Genomic DNA, 12,908 nt, shown 5'->3' with positions numbered 1-12,908 from the left:
TTCGATAATTTCAACTGTGCGCACGCTCAACGAAAAGGCAAAAAAAAAAATATAAAATAAATAAAATGAAAATGACAAACGATGTCGCTAAGCCGCGACAATATGAGGCTATTAGGGTAATAATTTGTGGGATTAGAGCGGAAAACTCAGCCACCCCAACTGGAGGTCCTTTGGCCATGTCCGCATATAACGATTGCATGTTTTGACTCGAAAAAACACATTTTATTAGCAAAAAATCGAAGCATCAAAGCTCTCTTGTTGCGCAGAATAAAAATTTAAGCTATTATTAATATATATTAACAAAAATTTAAAATAAATTTATTATGAAGTAAACTCAAATTTGTGAAGGATACTTAGTTACTATACTATTGTTATTGAAAAAAAAGCTATTGTATAAAGAATTGACCAACGTATTTCTTGTATGTGCCGCCTAGTTTTGCATTTCCGTTGGCTCAGCGGGTCCTTGGTCCTTGGTCCTTATCGTCCTGTCGGCCCCTTGGTGCGAACTACTTGCCTTTGCGGTTTTGGGAAATTATTTCGAATTATGACATATTAAGATTTATGCATCGGGGAGAGAGTAAATCGCCGCGGCGAGGGGATAAAGCGTTTGCCAAAATGTGCGAGCGCAGAGGAGGCGACCGCAGGATGCTGCTCCTTGGTCCTTCGTCCTGCGTCCTACATCCTTGCATTTCCATGGCTGGATCGCCCGAAAGCCTGATCGGGTTTCAAGCGATCGCACAATGGGCGCTCCGTGACTTACAGCTGTTGCTGCGAGAAGGAGGGAATCCTCCACATCCACATTCACATCCATATCGTCGTCTTCGTCCTTTAACTCGAGTCGTGTATCATCCTGGGCCGCGGGCAAGGCGACGAGCACGCTATTATTATTTCATATTTTGATTTATTGTTTGGCTTATTGTTTTGCCACACATTCAGCGCGATGGCGCCGCAATTTTTGGCAAATGCCAAATACCTTATGCCCTATGCCGTTTACCTTCACCACCGCCTTATCCTTTTGTTTGTGCGTCCTGCGGTCTTGGTCTCCTTTTTTTCGCCAGCGATTTATGTTAATTTTTTGCGCAACTGAAATTTCATGTCGTCTTTTGTTTGCCTAGAGTTTCGCACAAAAGAGGTCAATAATTCAAAATTCCATCAGCTATGATTTATGGTATTTTTAGGGCTACGTAGTGGGTTAATTGATTATGTACATGTACTATGTACATACATCGTTTACATTTTAACACATTTTATTACATAAATATTACATATAATTATTATTACAATAGTTCTTTAAAAATCACTTTTGCTTAAATTCAAACGATTTAAAAAATTCACATTTTGAGTTGAAATGTAAACGCTTAATCGATTTGCTGAATAGCGACACCTATGGCTGTAAAACTGCACCAACCTCGGTGGTTCGACAAACTGACGATAGGTGTCGCTCTGGCCGTGTGTGAAGGTATTTGTAAGATGTATAGCTAAATTTTACATACAATTTACTTTTGACAACTGTGTAAAAAGATTTGTAGTTAATTCTGGCGTAAATAATTTATTCAATATTTTCTCTTAGTTCAAAAATAATGAATATACCCTATACTCATAGCGTAAAATGGAATTCCGGCTTTGTTGAAATGTACAAATGTAGAAAGTAGCGTTTTCGACCCTATTCTTGTTCATTTTAATATTGTTTCCCCATTTCTATCGATATGCCACTAGCTGAATAAGGGGTATCTAATGGTCGGGCAACGCGACTTTAGCCTCTTATTATTTAAATTGAATTTCACGTGAAATGACTATGCCCTCATATTTCCTGTTGCTAAGAGGCATTAAAAATAATGTTTGATAAACTTTAAACAAACTGCAAAGGCGTCAATTTCCCGCGAATTTCTAATATTATTTGACTTAATTCATTCGGAATAAACTATAACCATTTCCGATTGTAGTAGCGATAATTGACGAGCATTAATTTTATTTGGACTACTCATTTGTTGAGTGTTTCAATATTGATGGATTTTATGAGCGGCTAGATGAGCTCTGGATGCTGAGTGGGATGTTGATCGATGCTGGTCGAATAAATATACAGAAACTAGCGCCGACACTGAGAGAAAAAAGTGGTGCATTAAAAATACCTACGACTACTTAAGTTAATAAATTTTAAATTATTTCTTAATTTCATATTGTAACAAGTTGTTTTATTTAATGGAATTCAAGGATCCTATTGCACTTAAGAAAATTTTACAAAATATGCTAAACATTTATTACTGGCTGTCAGTGTGGCAATTTTCTAGATCGGACCGATTGTTTAGGAAATTCACACACATTGCTCACCCGCGGGGATCTCGTTCTCATCCAGCTGGATGACATCATTTTCAGTTCATTGTGAATGAAATCGATCGCATGAATGACCTAATAAATACAACAATGAGTGCCATGAATCAACGGCGGTGAATTTTCCACACAATGGGAAAATTTGCCGTCCAATCAATTGCCATCCCATTTCCCAAATGCCATCCAGAGCGTTGCATTTCACCAGAAACAGACGCGGTGTCGCCAGCACCACCCACTGCACCACCCATCGCACCACTGATCCCCACTCTCAATTAACAATCGCTTGGCATCGAGTGACGTTGGCCAGTTCGAGTCCATGTTAATTAATCAATGGAAAATGCCGTTTCACTCTTAATCACTCTTAAATGGTCGCACATAAGCCAACCACTTACAACCACTGACCCACCCAGCCACTGGTCTACCACCTCGCCGCACCTCATTTCACCCACTTGGATAAGTTGGATCACTTGGATTACGCATTCCATGAATTAGCGATTTCGTTGAAAGTCGCTTAATTTAATTCAGTTTTACTTAACCTGTGTACGATGACTGATATCCACGAGTCACTAACGTTCTAAGGGACAAGTATCTTGTATCTGGCGGATAATCGCTCGTGTATCTGAATCTGGAGCTCGCAGTGCGAAAAGCAATCCATAAATCCATAGATTTATGCACCAGGCTGATGCTGCGGCGGAGGAGTCGGATTGGAATCCCATATTCCATATCACCTGCTGCTCTGCGTCATGCTCCTGACCTCTGGCCAAAGGAATCTGCAGGTGCCCAACTTTGGAGGAGTGAGCTTCGAGAGCAGCGAGAGCCAGGAGATCAGCGAGCAGATGCGGGAGCAACTGAAGCAGCTTCTGGGCGACCAGCTGGCCAACCCCATTTCCATCACCTAATTAGGAGTGCACTCTCTTTTTTGCTTTATTTCTTTGCTAATTAGACAATGTTTATTTGTTAATTGGCGGCAGCGCCTACGCATTCGATAATTTTTGGTGAGAAGTGGCAATTTGAGGCAGATTACTCATACGCCGCGTGGTCCACTTGCTGTTACAAACGTGTAAAAGCGCCGCCGCCAGCGAAACGAGTTTCCCCCGCCCGCGATGGCCACCACTTTTTTTATGCTTTTTTGATGATGTGTGATATATGGACACGCAATGAAATGGCAACAATTATTATGCAAATGCGACGTTTTGTTTTATGAGCCATAAAAAACAGAGGCGCAGGCCAGCCAAACACTGTGTGTGCGTGCGTGTGTGCTTGTGTGCGTTTCCCGAATAGAAATGGCAGGCAAATTAATTGAAGCTAATTACGAGCAGAAGGAGAAGGAGGAGGAGGAGGAGTAGGAGGAGGAGCAGCTTGAGGATTGGGAGGCCAAGATTACGCCAGCATGGACCACACGTGCTGGCGATGCTGGCGATTTTGCACCCGGAAGATGATGCCGCAGATTTCCAGGCACTCGTCAGCTTTTCAGCCGCGCAGCGTTGATTAAAGCAAGTTGCAACAATAAATGCAGTTTCATTGGAGTTAATCAGCCAAGGCAGTCGCTGAACTCGCCTACGGGCAAATCAAGTACAGGCGCACTTCCGTAAAGCGAACCAGAGCAATTAAGAAGCGAATGTAGTCGCTGATATTAAAACAGGATTTATGTTTCACTTTTGAATGGGTGGTGTTATGTAGACTAGTTAAAAATGGAATGTAAACAATAGTCTTAAGTTGGTTAGAGAGTTTGAAAAAAGAAGCCCTGCTGTAGTGAACAAATTAGCAAATTGAGCAAGGGAGATAGCTTGTTGGCGGGAGCGAGATGCAGCGTCTGGTGGCAGGGTCAACTTGTGGCATGTGTCTTCTGTTCGCCGTTTTGCTGGGCATTTGATTGGAATTTATGGCTCGCCGGTTGCATATTTATGCTCTTGTCAAGCGGCAGCACCACCCACCCTGCACCACCACCCTGCACCACCCTGCACCACATTGCAGCAGCAAGTGAACTGCATTAAGATGAGACGGACCGATAATGACATTTGTGCCGCATCTTCGCCAGCCACTTGAGCTGCATTTGCAGCTTTTCAGCTTGTCGCTGGCATTTGAATCGCAATTGAAATTGAAATGACTTTGTTGCAATGTCGTTGTTCTGCCATCGCGGCCAATAAATAGAGTCACATCTTGCATCGATGAATCCAGAGGAGGAGTAGGAGTAGGAGGAGGCCCAGATACTGCTAGATACCCAAAGACAGTCGATAAGTAGGCGACTGGAATCGATTGATCTTTGCGATCGGCGAGCCAACCAAATAAACAAGATACTCCCAATATTTTCGTGTTGAAGACCCAGTAAACAACTGCCAGTTCAAATTTGATTACTCAACTATTTGCAGCGCCTGAATGAAAATTCCATAGAGCGCAGTGCCAATAATAAATTCTATAAATATGCAAATATGCAGTGGGCCAAACGATGCCAATGGCCTTAAGTGCTGCGAGTCCAACACCACCCAACCACCCACCGCTTTTCCGCTTTTCCAGTGGCTTTTCCACCCTTTGCGATCGCTGATTGGCAGCGTACGTGCGCTTTTCCCATTGTGGCAATTGAAAAATTGAACAAAAAAAAAAAGCAAAAAACAGAAATAGGCGTTTGAAAAGTGGCAAAAGAACTGCCGGCAGCTGCAACATTTGGCCAAGTGCCGATTGGCAATAATTTATGCACCACTGCAAATATGCGCGCACGGCGACGATCAATCCAACCCAATCGAATCGAATCGCATCGAATTGAATGGAATGGAATGAAATGATATTGAATTGAATCCAATGCGATCCAAGGAGCCATCATCGCACCGCTGCCAAACTATCGATCACCACCGGTTTGCTGGCCAACCCGAAGAAGTGTCAAATAAATAACGCGAACAGGCCATAAAAATGGATGACACCGGGAGCAGCCAAATCGAGCGGAGGTGCAAATGTGGCCACTTTAATGAAAACAATAAATCTTCATCACTTTCAACTGAATCGAAACGAATCGAATCGAAATGCAAAGCAATCGAATGAAAATGCCAGTGCAAAGTCCAGTGGCGTGGTCATAAAAAAATAGATAGAGGGGGCTTATCCTCCCGCAAGTAGTGATTAAAATAAAAAATAAAAGGGTTCTAACCAATGGAAATTATTCCAAACAAAAATGTAGTACATCTTAGGTGGCAAGTTACAACGGGGTATGCGTTAGCCTATCAAAGAGGTATTTCGGATTGTATTCTATGGAACTATGCAATCAAAATGCTTTTCGATAGTTTTTTGCATAGTTGTAGACACTTTTGTAATGGTTTTTTTAGTGAAGAAAACCCGCCTATTCAAAACCCCCCTTTTGGGGTCGCACTACGCACCTGATCGCCGTGATAATTTATTGGAAGCGAAGTGCACTTGTTAACTTACACAAACCGAAGCTCGTCAATTGATGGAGCTCTCGCCACCCGATGCTTCCTGTCCCGCCCTTCCCGTGGGCGAAAAAATTGAAACGGAAGCGCAAATTTTGATTAATTGAAATGGAAATCCAACGAACAAAATGCCAAAAACAAAGGCGAAACTAGGCGGCTACAAGTGGACAGCCGCCGGGGGGGTGGGGGGTTGGCGCTGGCGTAATTGGCCAACGGTGGGTGTGTCCATGTCCACGAAACCACCGATACGCTAGCACCACTGGCGTCATCGCCACTGACGCATAAAAAAATAATCATGGATCGGTGGAGGAGGAGGAGGAGGAGGAGGAGGAGGAGGAGGAGGAGGAGGAGGAGGAGGAGGAGGAGGAGGAGGAGGAGGAGCAGGGCTGACGGTTGATGGCTCTTCTGTTCGATTCATGGTTGTCAGCCAAACGATTATGCAATTTATTTTCATAAGTGACCAGCCAGCCATCGCCACCCACCACCCACAGCCACCCAGTCAAGGTCGCTGCCGAATGCAAATTTATCGTTACCCATTCGAACATTAATCGCCACGATCGTCTGTCAATCAAGGAAAATGACGAAGCCCCCGTAATTCTTAACCCCTGCCCACATTTATTCGATCCCCAATCGATGCCACTTGAGTTATGCAGCGATCGTTCCCGTTGTATTTTGTTTCTTTCTTCGATGAGAACACTGGCTGAAAGACTTCCGGCAAGGTAGATGGATGGGATGGGGCAAATTCCTATGCACTGCGATCTATTGCTTCCCTATTCGATCTTGGATCTGCAGATCGTTTATTTTATCTAGTACGGCTCTATAAATTAGAAGTCCCGAAATGCCATTGTCGCCGCATTTGAACTAAACAATTTCCTGTTACGACAGCTTAGCTTAAAATTATCTTAAAGAACCTTATACACTTGTTTATAAATATATGATGTTACCTATTCGGTTGATTCCATTCCATCCATGAATGCTTTTCATTACTATTACTTAAAATTGTCTCATTTCGCTTGCCACAGCAGCTGGCTCTCTCTCTCTCTCACATTATCCCAGTAAGAGGTATCTGATAGTGGCGTCACTCGACCATAGCTTTCCACCTTGCTTTATGTATAGTATACGCTATCAGTGCCTTTAGTAGTTAAAAGTAAATAGTATTATTAAGTATGTCACTCTATTATAATCGCATATCGACTTTTATTATCAGAGTAATGGGTATCTGATTGTCGAGACAATCTTGTTATTTTTTTATAGTATTATATTATATAGTATTTTTGTGTTCGTCAATCGATTAAAATTACCTCTCCAGTTGCACAGATCAACAGGGTAGTCCACATTCCAGAGATCGAAAGGAATTCCACGTATTCGCTGGGCGTTTCGAGGGCGGACTGGGGACATGGGCGTCGTGGGAGGGGGTGGGCGTGGCCACACGTGATTTACATGTTTCAAGCGGCTAATTTGTTGATGCAAATGCGGGTGTGGCCTGTTCTCGGATCGGAGTCCCCAGCACGCGCCCACAAATAAATAAATGGCTGGAGATGGAAATGGAAACCGGTGACGGGGGATAGGGAATGGGGACTACGAGGTAGGGGGTATATGGGGATTGGGGGACTGGGGTCTCGGGCCGAGATCGCAGCCAATGGCGACAATTGGCATTCACCGTCGCAATTAATCATCATCACCGTCCGATTGACAATCGGGCCACAAATAAATCAAAATCAAAGCCATAAGAAAGCGAATGCAGCGTCGGCATACAACTGCACTGAAAGAAAAAACGTATGGAGCTTATGGTCAAGCAATCAGCAAGAAGTGCTTTTAAGCTAAAGATGCCATAGATCAAGTATGATATTCATTGTTTCGATATTTCTAATTCAAAATCGCTTTCTTATGTATTTTTGCCAGCATTTCCCCAGAATTTCGTCGAGTGTAGTTCCCAATCATTGCCACAATTCATCAAGTATGCAAACACACGCGGCCGAATCAATCAATGGCGAGGAGTAGGAGTGCATGGAGGATGAGGAGGAGGATGAGGAGGAGTTGGTTGAGAGGTCATCGTTGCGATTCTGCGATTCAGCAGTTCCACAGAAGGTGTCGTAATCCTGGACGCAAGGGTGCACGGCCCAACTGGCAGGGGCAAGTGCGTCCTGTGCCACCAGATGACGCACGATGCGGCCGGAAAAACCCAAACCCAAACCCAAAATCGAAAACCGAAAACCTGGTCAGAGTTTCCGAAAACCGAATAGCCAAAATCGAATGCGGCACAATAACCCGATTGTCTGCGAATACCCACGATGATCTAGAATCGCACGGAGCACTCTCACGCATCCGTGGCCATATGGGTGCGGCCGGATCGGAAATTCCTAGGACAGGTAGAACGCATTGGATGGGATGTGGATTGGAATTGGGATTGGGATTGGGACTAGCACCAGGTCGCAACGCCCGCCAAGAAGCCAATTTAAATAAGCAGCATAAACAAAAGCGACAGCGTTTTATGATCCCCGCTCCTTATCCTTGCACAAGGATATCGCCATGGCCGCGCAGGTAGGAAGAGCAGACATGGCGGCAATGATGCGCCAACCGCACTGCTTCGTCCTGGTCCTGGTCGGATGGGCTTTTCCCACGCAACCGCGACCTTATCTGCGCCCCTTTTATGAGGCTGCATCTGTTTTCGCACCTCGCTGCCGTTGGCATTATAGCCACATGTGTATGGTGGGAATTTCCGCTCGACCAGCCTACCTGTTCCGCTGAAACCCGTCGATCTGCCGATCCTGAGCTTCCACACACAGGTCAGTGGGCATCAATTGGCCGCCATAAACGTATAACAATCAATAGTGAATCCTTTATGGTCAACTGATGTCGTAGATACTTCAATACTTCGATTAAATGATGGCTCAAATGAATAAAGTTAGTTGCTAGCTTCAAAAGTAGGTGAAAACTGGATGATAGGCAATAGGAAATCCTTTATGATTAGATGTTCTATATTATATATTATATATATTCTATATTAGATATTCTGGCATTTAAATTAAATAGTAATTCAATATACAAATAAGTTACTGAGTAAGTAACTTGTAGTTTTATAAAGGTATTACTATTAAACCTCTAATAAATACCAATTTAAATATGTAATAATCGTAATTTCATTGGATGTGGTACTAAACTATATAGCTTTACCTGTATCTGATCGCTTACTTTGGCTGATCCCCCAGATCTGCGACATAATGCCAAACACAAGCAACTTGTTCAGCGGATCTTCGCAATCCCAGCCGGTTAACTACCCGATTTAATCGAGCATCGGCAAAACTCTTTGAACTGATTGGCTATATTTCCATGTCCATTTCCCATTTCGCATTTCCATAACCATGTCCGTGTCCATGTCCAAGTCGTTGTCCATTTCGATGTCAGTCATTCATTTTTGTGCTCGACTGCTAATGCCTTTAAGCCAAAATCCATTTGGTCGTTTGGCCATATAATCCAACATTATACATCAAATATGGCACTTGAAAGCACCGCGCGTCTGCATGCCAATTTCAAGGCATTTCATACCATCATATCCCACCGGAATTTTCCGACTTTCCCCCATTTTTCCCCATTTTCCACCAGCACCATCCACCTTGCTGCGATCGCACTTGTCGCTGGCGCCGGCGCCTTCAGGGTCGTCAATTTTTTGAGCGACATTTCGAACCGGTGGCTAAAATCACAAAAGCCAAACAGCCAAATGAAAAAAAAGCAACTAAGCAACAAATGAAATTCGAAAACAAATAGGCGATTTTGTTTGTGGGGGAAAATGATGATGATGACCGGCGCCAGACGGACATAAAAACGCCAAAATGAAACGGAATGGAAGCCTGGGAAAGGCGCATTTCCACTTTGTTTATTCGGCGCCCTGAGCTCTTTTTTTTAATGGTTTTTTGGCCAAATGGCCAATTAATGCGATTTACTTGATACGCTTTTGCATTTTGTTCGCTGCGTTTACGACGGCGGATATTAATTAATTTGCCCGTCTCTGGGGAGCAATTCCCATTGTGCCCGTCAAGAGTCCACCTAGCATCCCAGTTCGCAGTCCAAACCTGAATCCCAATCCCATAACCGAGTCAATGTCGTTAATGTGGCCATAAAGCAAATGCTTTAACTTCTATAATCTGTCTGCACTTGGCAACGACCCACGCATACTAAAACATACTATGCTATATACATATACCAACCCATCAGATCTCATCCAATTCAATCCCATCCGATCCCACCCACTCCGAGATCATCGCTGCGAATGATTCATTAAAGTGTAAAGTGCTAACTAATAGTCGAAAAATTCATTAAATTAACGCGCGCTACGCTCGTTTTTTATACATGCATACATGCGTATATTGTTGAATGTTTATAAAACAAAGATTTGCTTTCTTTCCGACTTTCGTGGCTGTTTTATCTGCTTTCGCAGGCGAACAAAGGAGCATCGATCGATATGCACTTGATGGACTCATTGATACCCTCTGGATTGAATATTATTGTTATGTCATGCAATATATTTCCATAATATGTATATATGTTTTTGTAAAAGTATTATTTACATTGAGGCAGGCAACAGGAAATCAGTGGGGTATGGGTATGAGTTACTGGGAATTGTGTGCGTTGGTGTGTGTGTGACTCCATCCTGGAATGTCTAGCTCTTCCAGCGATTGCCGCAATCATCGCACATGACGAAGGTGATGATCGGTTCGTCGCCATCCCGGATATGCAATTGGGTGCAGTTGCGCTTGTGGCAGCGCTCACACTTGAACAGATTCGTCTTGGTGCCCTCCACGTTGCCCAACTGAGCCGCATTGATCGAGTCCTGGACGTACTGCTGGCGCATCTGCTTCAGATCATCGCTGGCCATCTCCTCGGGCGTCATGCGGGACAGCTCCTGGGGTGTTATTAGGCCAACAAGGAACTTCTCGCGCAGGCCAGGATTCTTCGGATCGCGCAAGTTGGTTAAACGCGAACGAATCCGATTCTTGTATTTGACATGGCAGCTGGACAGCTCCCCGAAGATGGCATCCTCCAGTTGGGCGGCCTTGTCATGTGGATCGCCACATCCTGGCGGCATAGGGCCCGATTTCAAGGCGGCAGCCAACATATCGCGGCACTTCATGCGAACTTCGAAGGACATGGCAGCAAAATCGAAAGAAAGTCCAGTGAATTTATTCAACGAAAACAGAAAGCACAATTGTTCGATTGTGATTGTTAGATTCTGATTGTTAGATTGTTGAGAGGAGAATGACAGATGTCTAAACTGACAGCAATGGCAAGGATAACGAAGTTTTTAATCGACATTTCAACTCTGAATAAGTATTTATTATGCAATATTTCTACCTAATCATTTCATAGCATTAACTATTAATTGAAATAGATAAATCTACAATAGATATGTATAAATGTTAGATTTGGGAATCCCCGTCGTAATATATCACTATTCCATAACGCCCGAAATGTGCTAAAATTGAACACTGAAAGGAAAACCAAACACAAATGGAAATCGAAATTGAAATCGAAATGGAAATGATATTTCCCATTTAGTCTATATGTTTGTGTTTGTCGTTCCGCTTTCTTTGTGCGCCGCTGGCTTTTGATTTCGCTAATCGTCTACAACAAACAGCGCGGAGATGATCTAATTATTGACGCACGAATCCCGCAGAAGCGCCAAAAACAAAAGGAAAATGAGTAATAAAAAAAGGAAAATGGGAAATGGAAAATGGAAAATGGTAAATTGAAAATTGAAATATTGAGAAGCCAAACAACAGCCGCAAAAGCGAGCAAAATTGAAAACAAAATCGAATTCATTATCCAAGTCATTAGCTCTTTAGCGAGTCGTTCTTTTTATTGTTGCCGGATATAAATCTGCTAATGTACTTAACCACACAAACACCCGAACCAACCACCCACCCACCCACACCCCCACTCGCCCACTCGCCCACTTGGCTTCGCTTTCGTCCCACTGTGCGTGCGCGTTTTTGTAGCGTTTTAAAACGCCTCCGCCGACCTTCAACTGTTAAACTTGACGACCTCAGCGAAACATAAACAGCCGCCACCGATTCGAAGCTACCCAAATACAAAGATACAAATGTATCTATCAATGGTCTGGGGAATTGGTTCACGGCCGTTAACTGACCTTGGCGGCCTTTTGTCTTTCGCCTTTCGGCCAGCAAGGTATTTGGCTTGGTAAACAAGCCCCAGAACAATGGGAAAACCTCGTACCTTGGTGGCCAAAAGAAATTAATTTCTTCTGATTGAAGAAAATGAAAAGAAAGTGCGGCAAACAAAGAAAATTAATGAAAATATCTCAAATAAGTTCCTGTTTCAAACTACTGTTTACAACACTACAGCTATTGCCATTCTTAGTAAATATTAAATAAAATCAAATTGAGGAAGAAAACTTAAAAAATAATAACTAACTAAACAATGTAGCTTAAGTATAATATATTACCAAATATTTGATTGATTACATGAAGATTGATGAAGATTTACCAATGACCAGAGCTACTCCTCCTGCAGAATAATCAATTATGTGTGAATAAAAACTTAAAATTTCCCACATAAATAGTTAAATCGCAGTATGCAGCAATTTTTCACTAATTTAGCTCGATCAATTTGCATTTTGCAAGTTTTCTAAAGTCCAATTGTTGGCTTGGCTGGCTGACTGGATGGATGGATGAATCGATGGCTGGATGGATGGACGTTTCCCATCGCCGGTGTGCAGTTACATTCGCTGCCTATTTGTCTCCCGTCGCAGCCAGCCCACTGCCACGCCCAACCGCCCGCTACGCCCCCGGCGTGGCCTTCTTTCACCTTGGCTACGTGATGCCATGGCGTGATCGTGTAACAATGCGAGTGATTAGTACGCGCCGGCGTTCAAAATGCGCAATCCGCCGATGGCAGCGAACTTGCCTTGTTTTTTTTTTTTTTTTTACCCCTTTAACTTTTTTTTTCAACGTCATAGTTTTTTGTTGTTGTTGTTGGAGTGTAGATGCAGTTTTTGGATGCCGCTTGGCCACAAGCGATTTATAAACGGGCTATATGCGATTTCCGGGTCATTATGGCAGTTTATTGGGATGCAAAAAGTGCAAAAATGAAACAACAAGGCACAATATTCTATTAGATGATTTATTGTATTAATATTTGAAACTTTTTAAT

The 12,908-nt window shown here is 43.2% G+C and overlaps 1 protein-coding gene across 1 annotated transcript; it reads right to left on the bottom strand.

The window, feature by feature from the left end:
* Positions 1 to 10,164: 10,164 nt before the first annotated feature.
* Positions 10,165 to 10,972, bottom strand: LOC117147817 (transcription elongation factor S-II). Its single transcript, XM_033314871.1, has one exon. It carries the CDS (start codon positions 10,885 to 10,887, stop codon positions 10,399 to 10,401), a length of 489 nt encoding a protein of 162 aa, XP_033170762.1. The 5' UTR covers positions 10,888 to 10,972; the 3' UTR covers positions 10,165 to 10,398.
* Positions 10,973 to 12,908: the final 1,936 nt, after the last annotated feature.

Source organism: Drosophila mauritiana, chromosome X (genome assembly GCF_004382145.1).
Source record: "Drosophila mauritiana strain mau12 chromosome X, ASM438214v1, whole genome shotgun sequence".
In the NCBI taxonomy this organism is placed as follows: Eukaryota; Metazoa; Arthropoda; class Insecta; order Diptera; family Drosophilidae; genus Drosophila; species Drosophila mauritiana.
The sequence above is the reverse complement of the archived record's forward strand: the minus strand, read 5'-3'. Positions and strand labels throughout refer to the sequence as shown.

What these genes read in the sequence shown, in the direction of transcription:
- LOC117147817 (XM_033314871.1), bottom strand. Translation starts at nt 10,887, where the DNA reads ATGTCCTTCGAAGTTCGCATGAAGTGCCGCGATATGTTGGCTGCCGCC.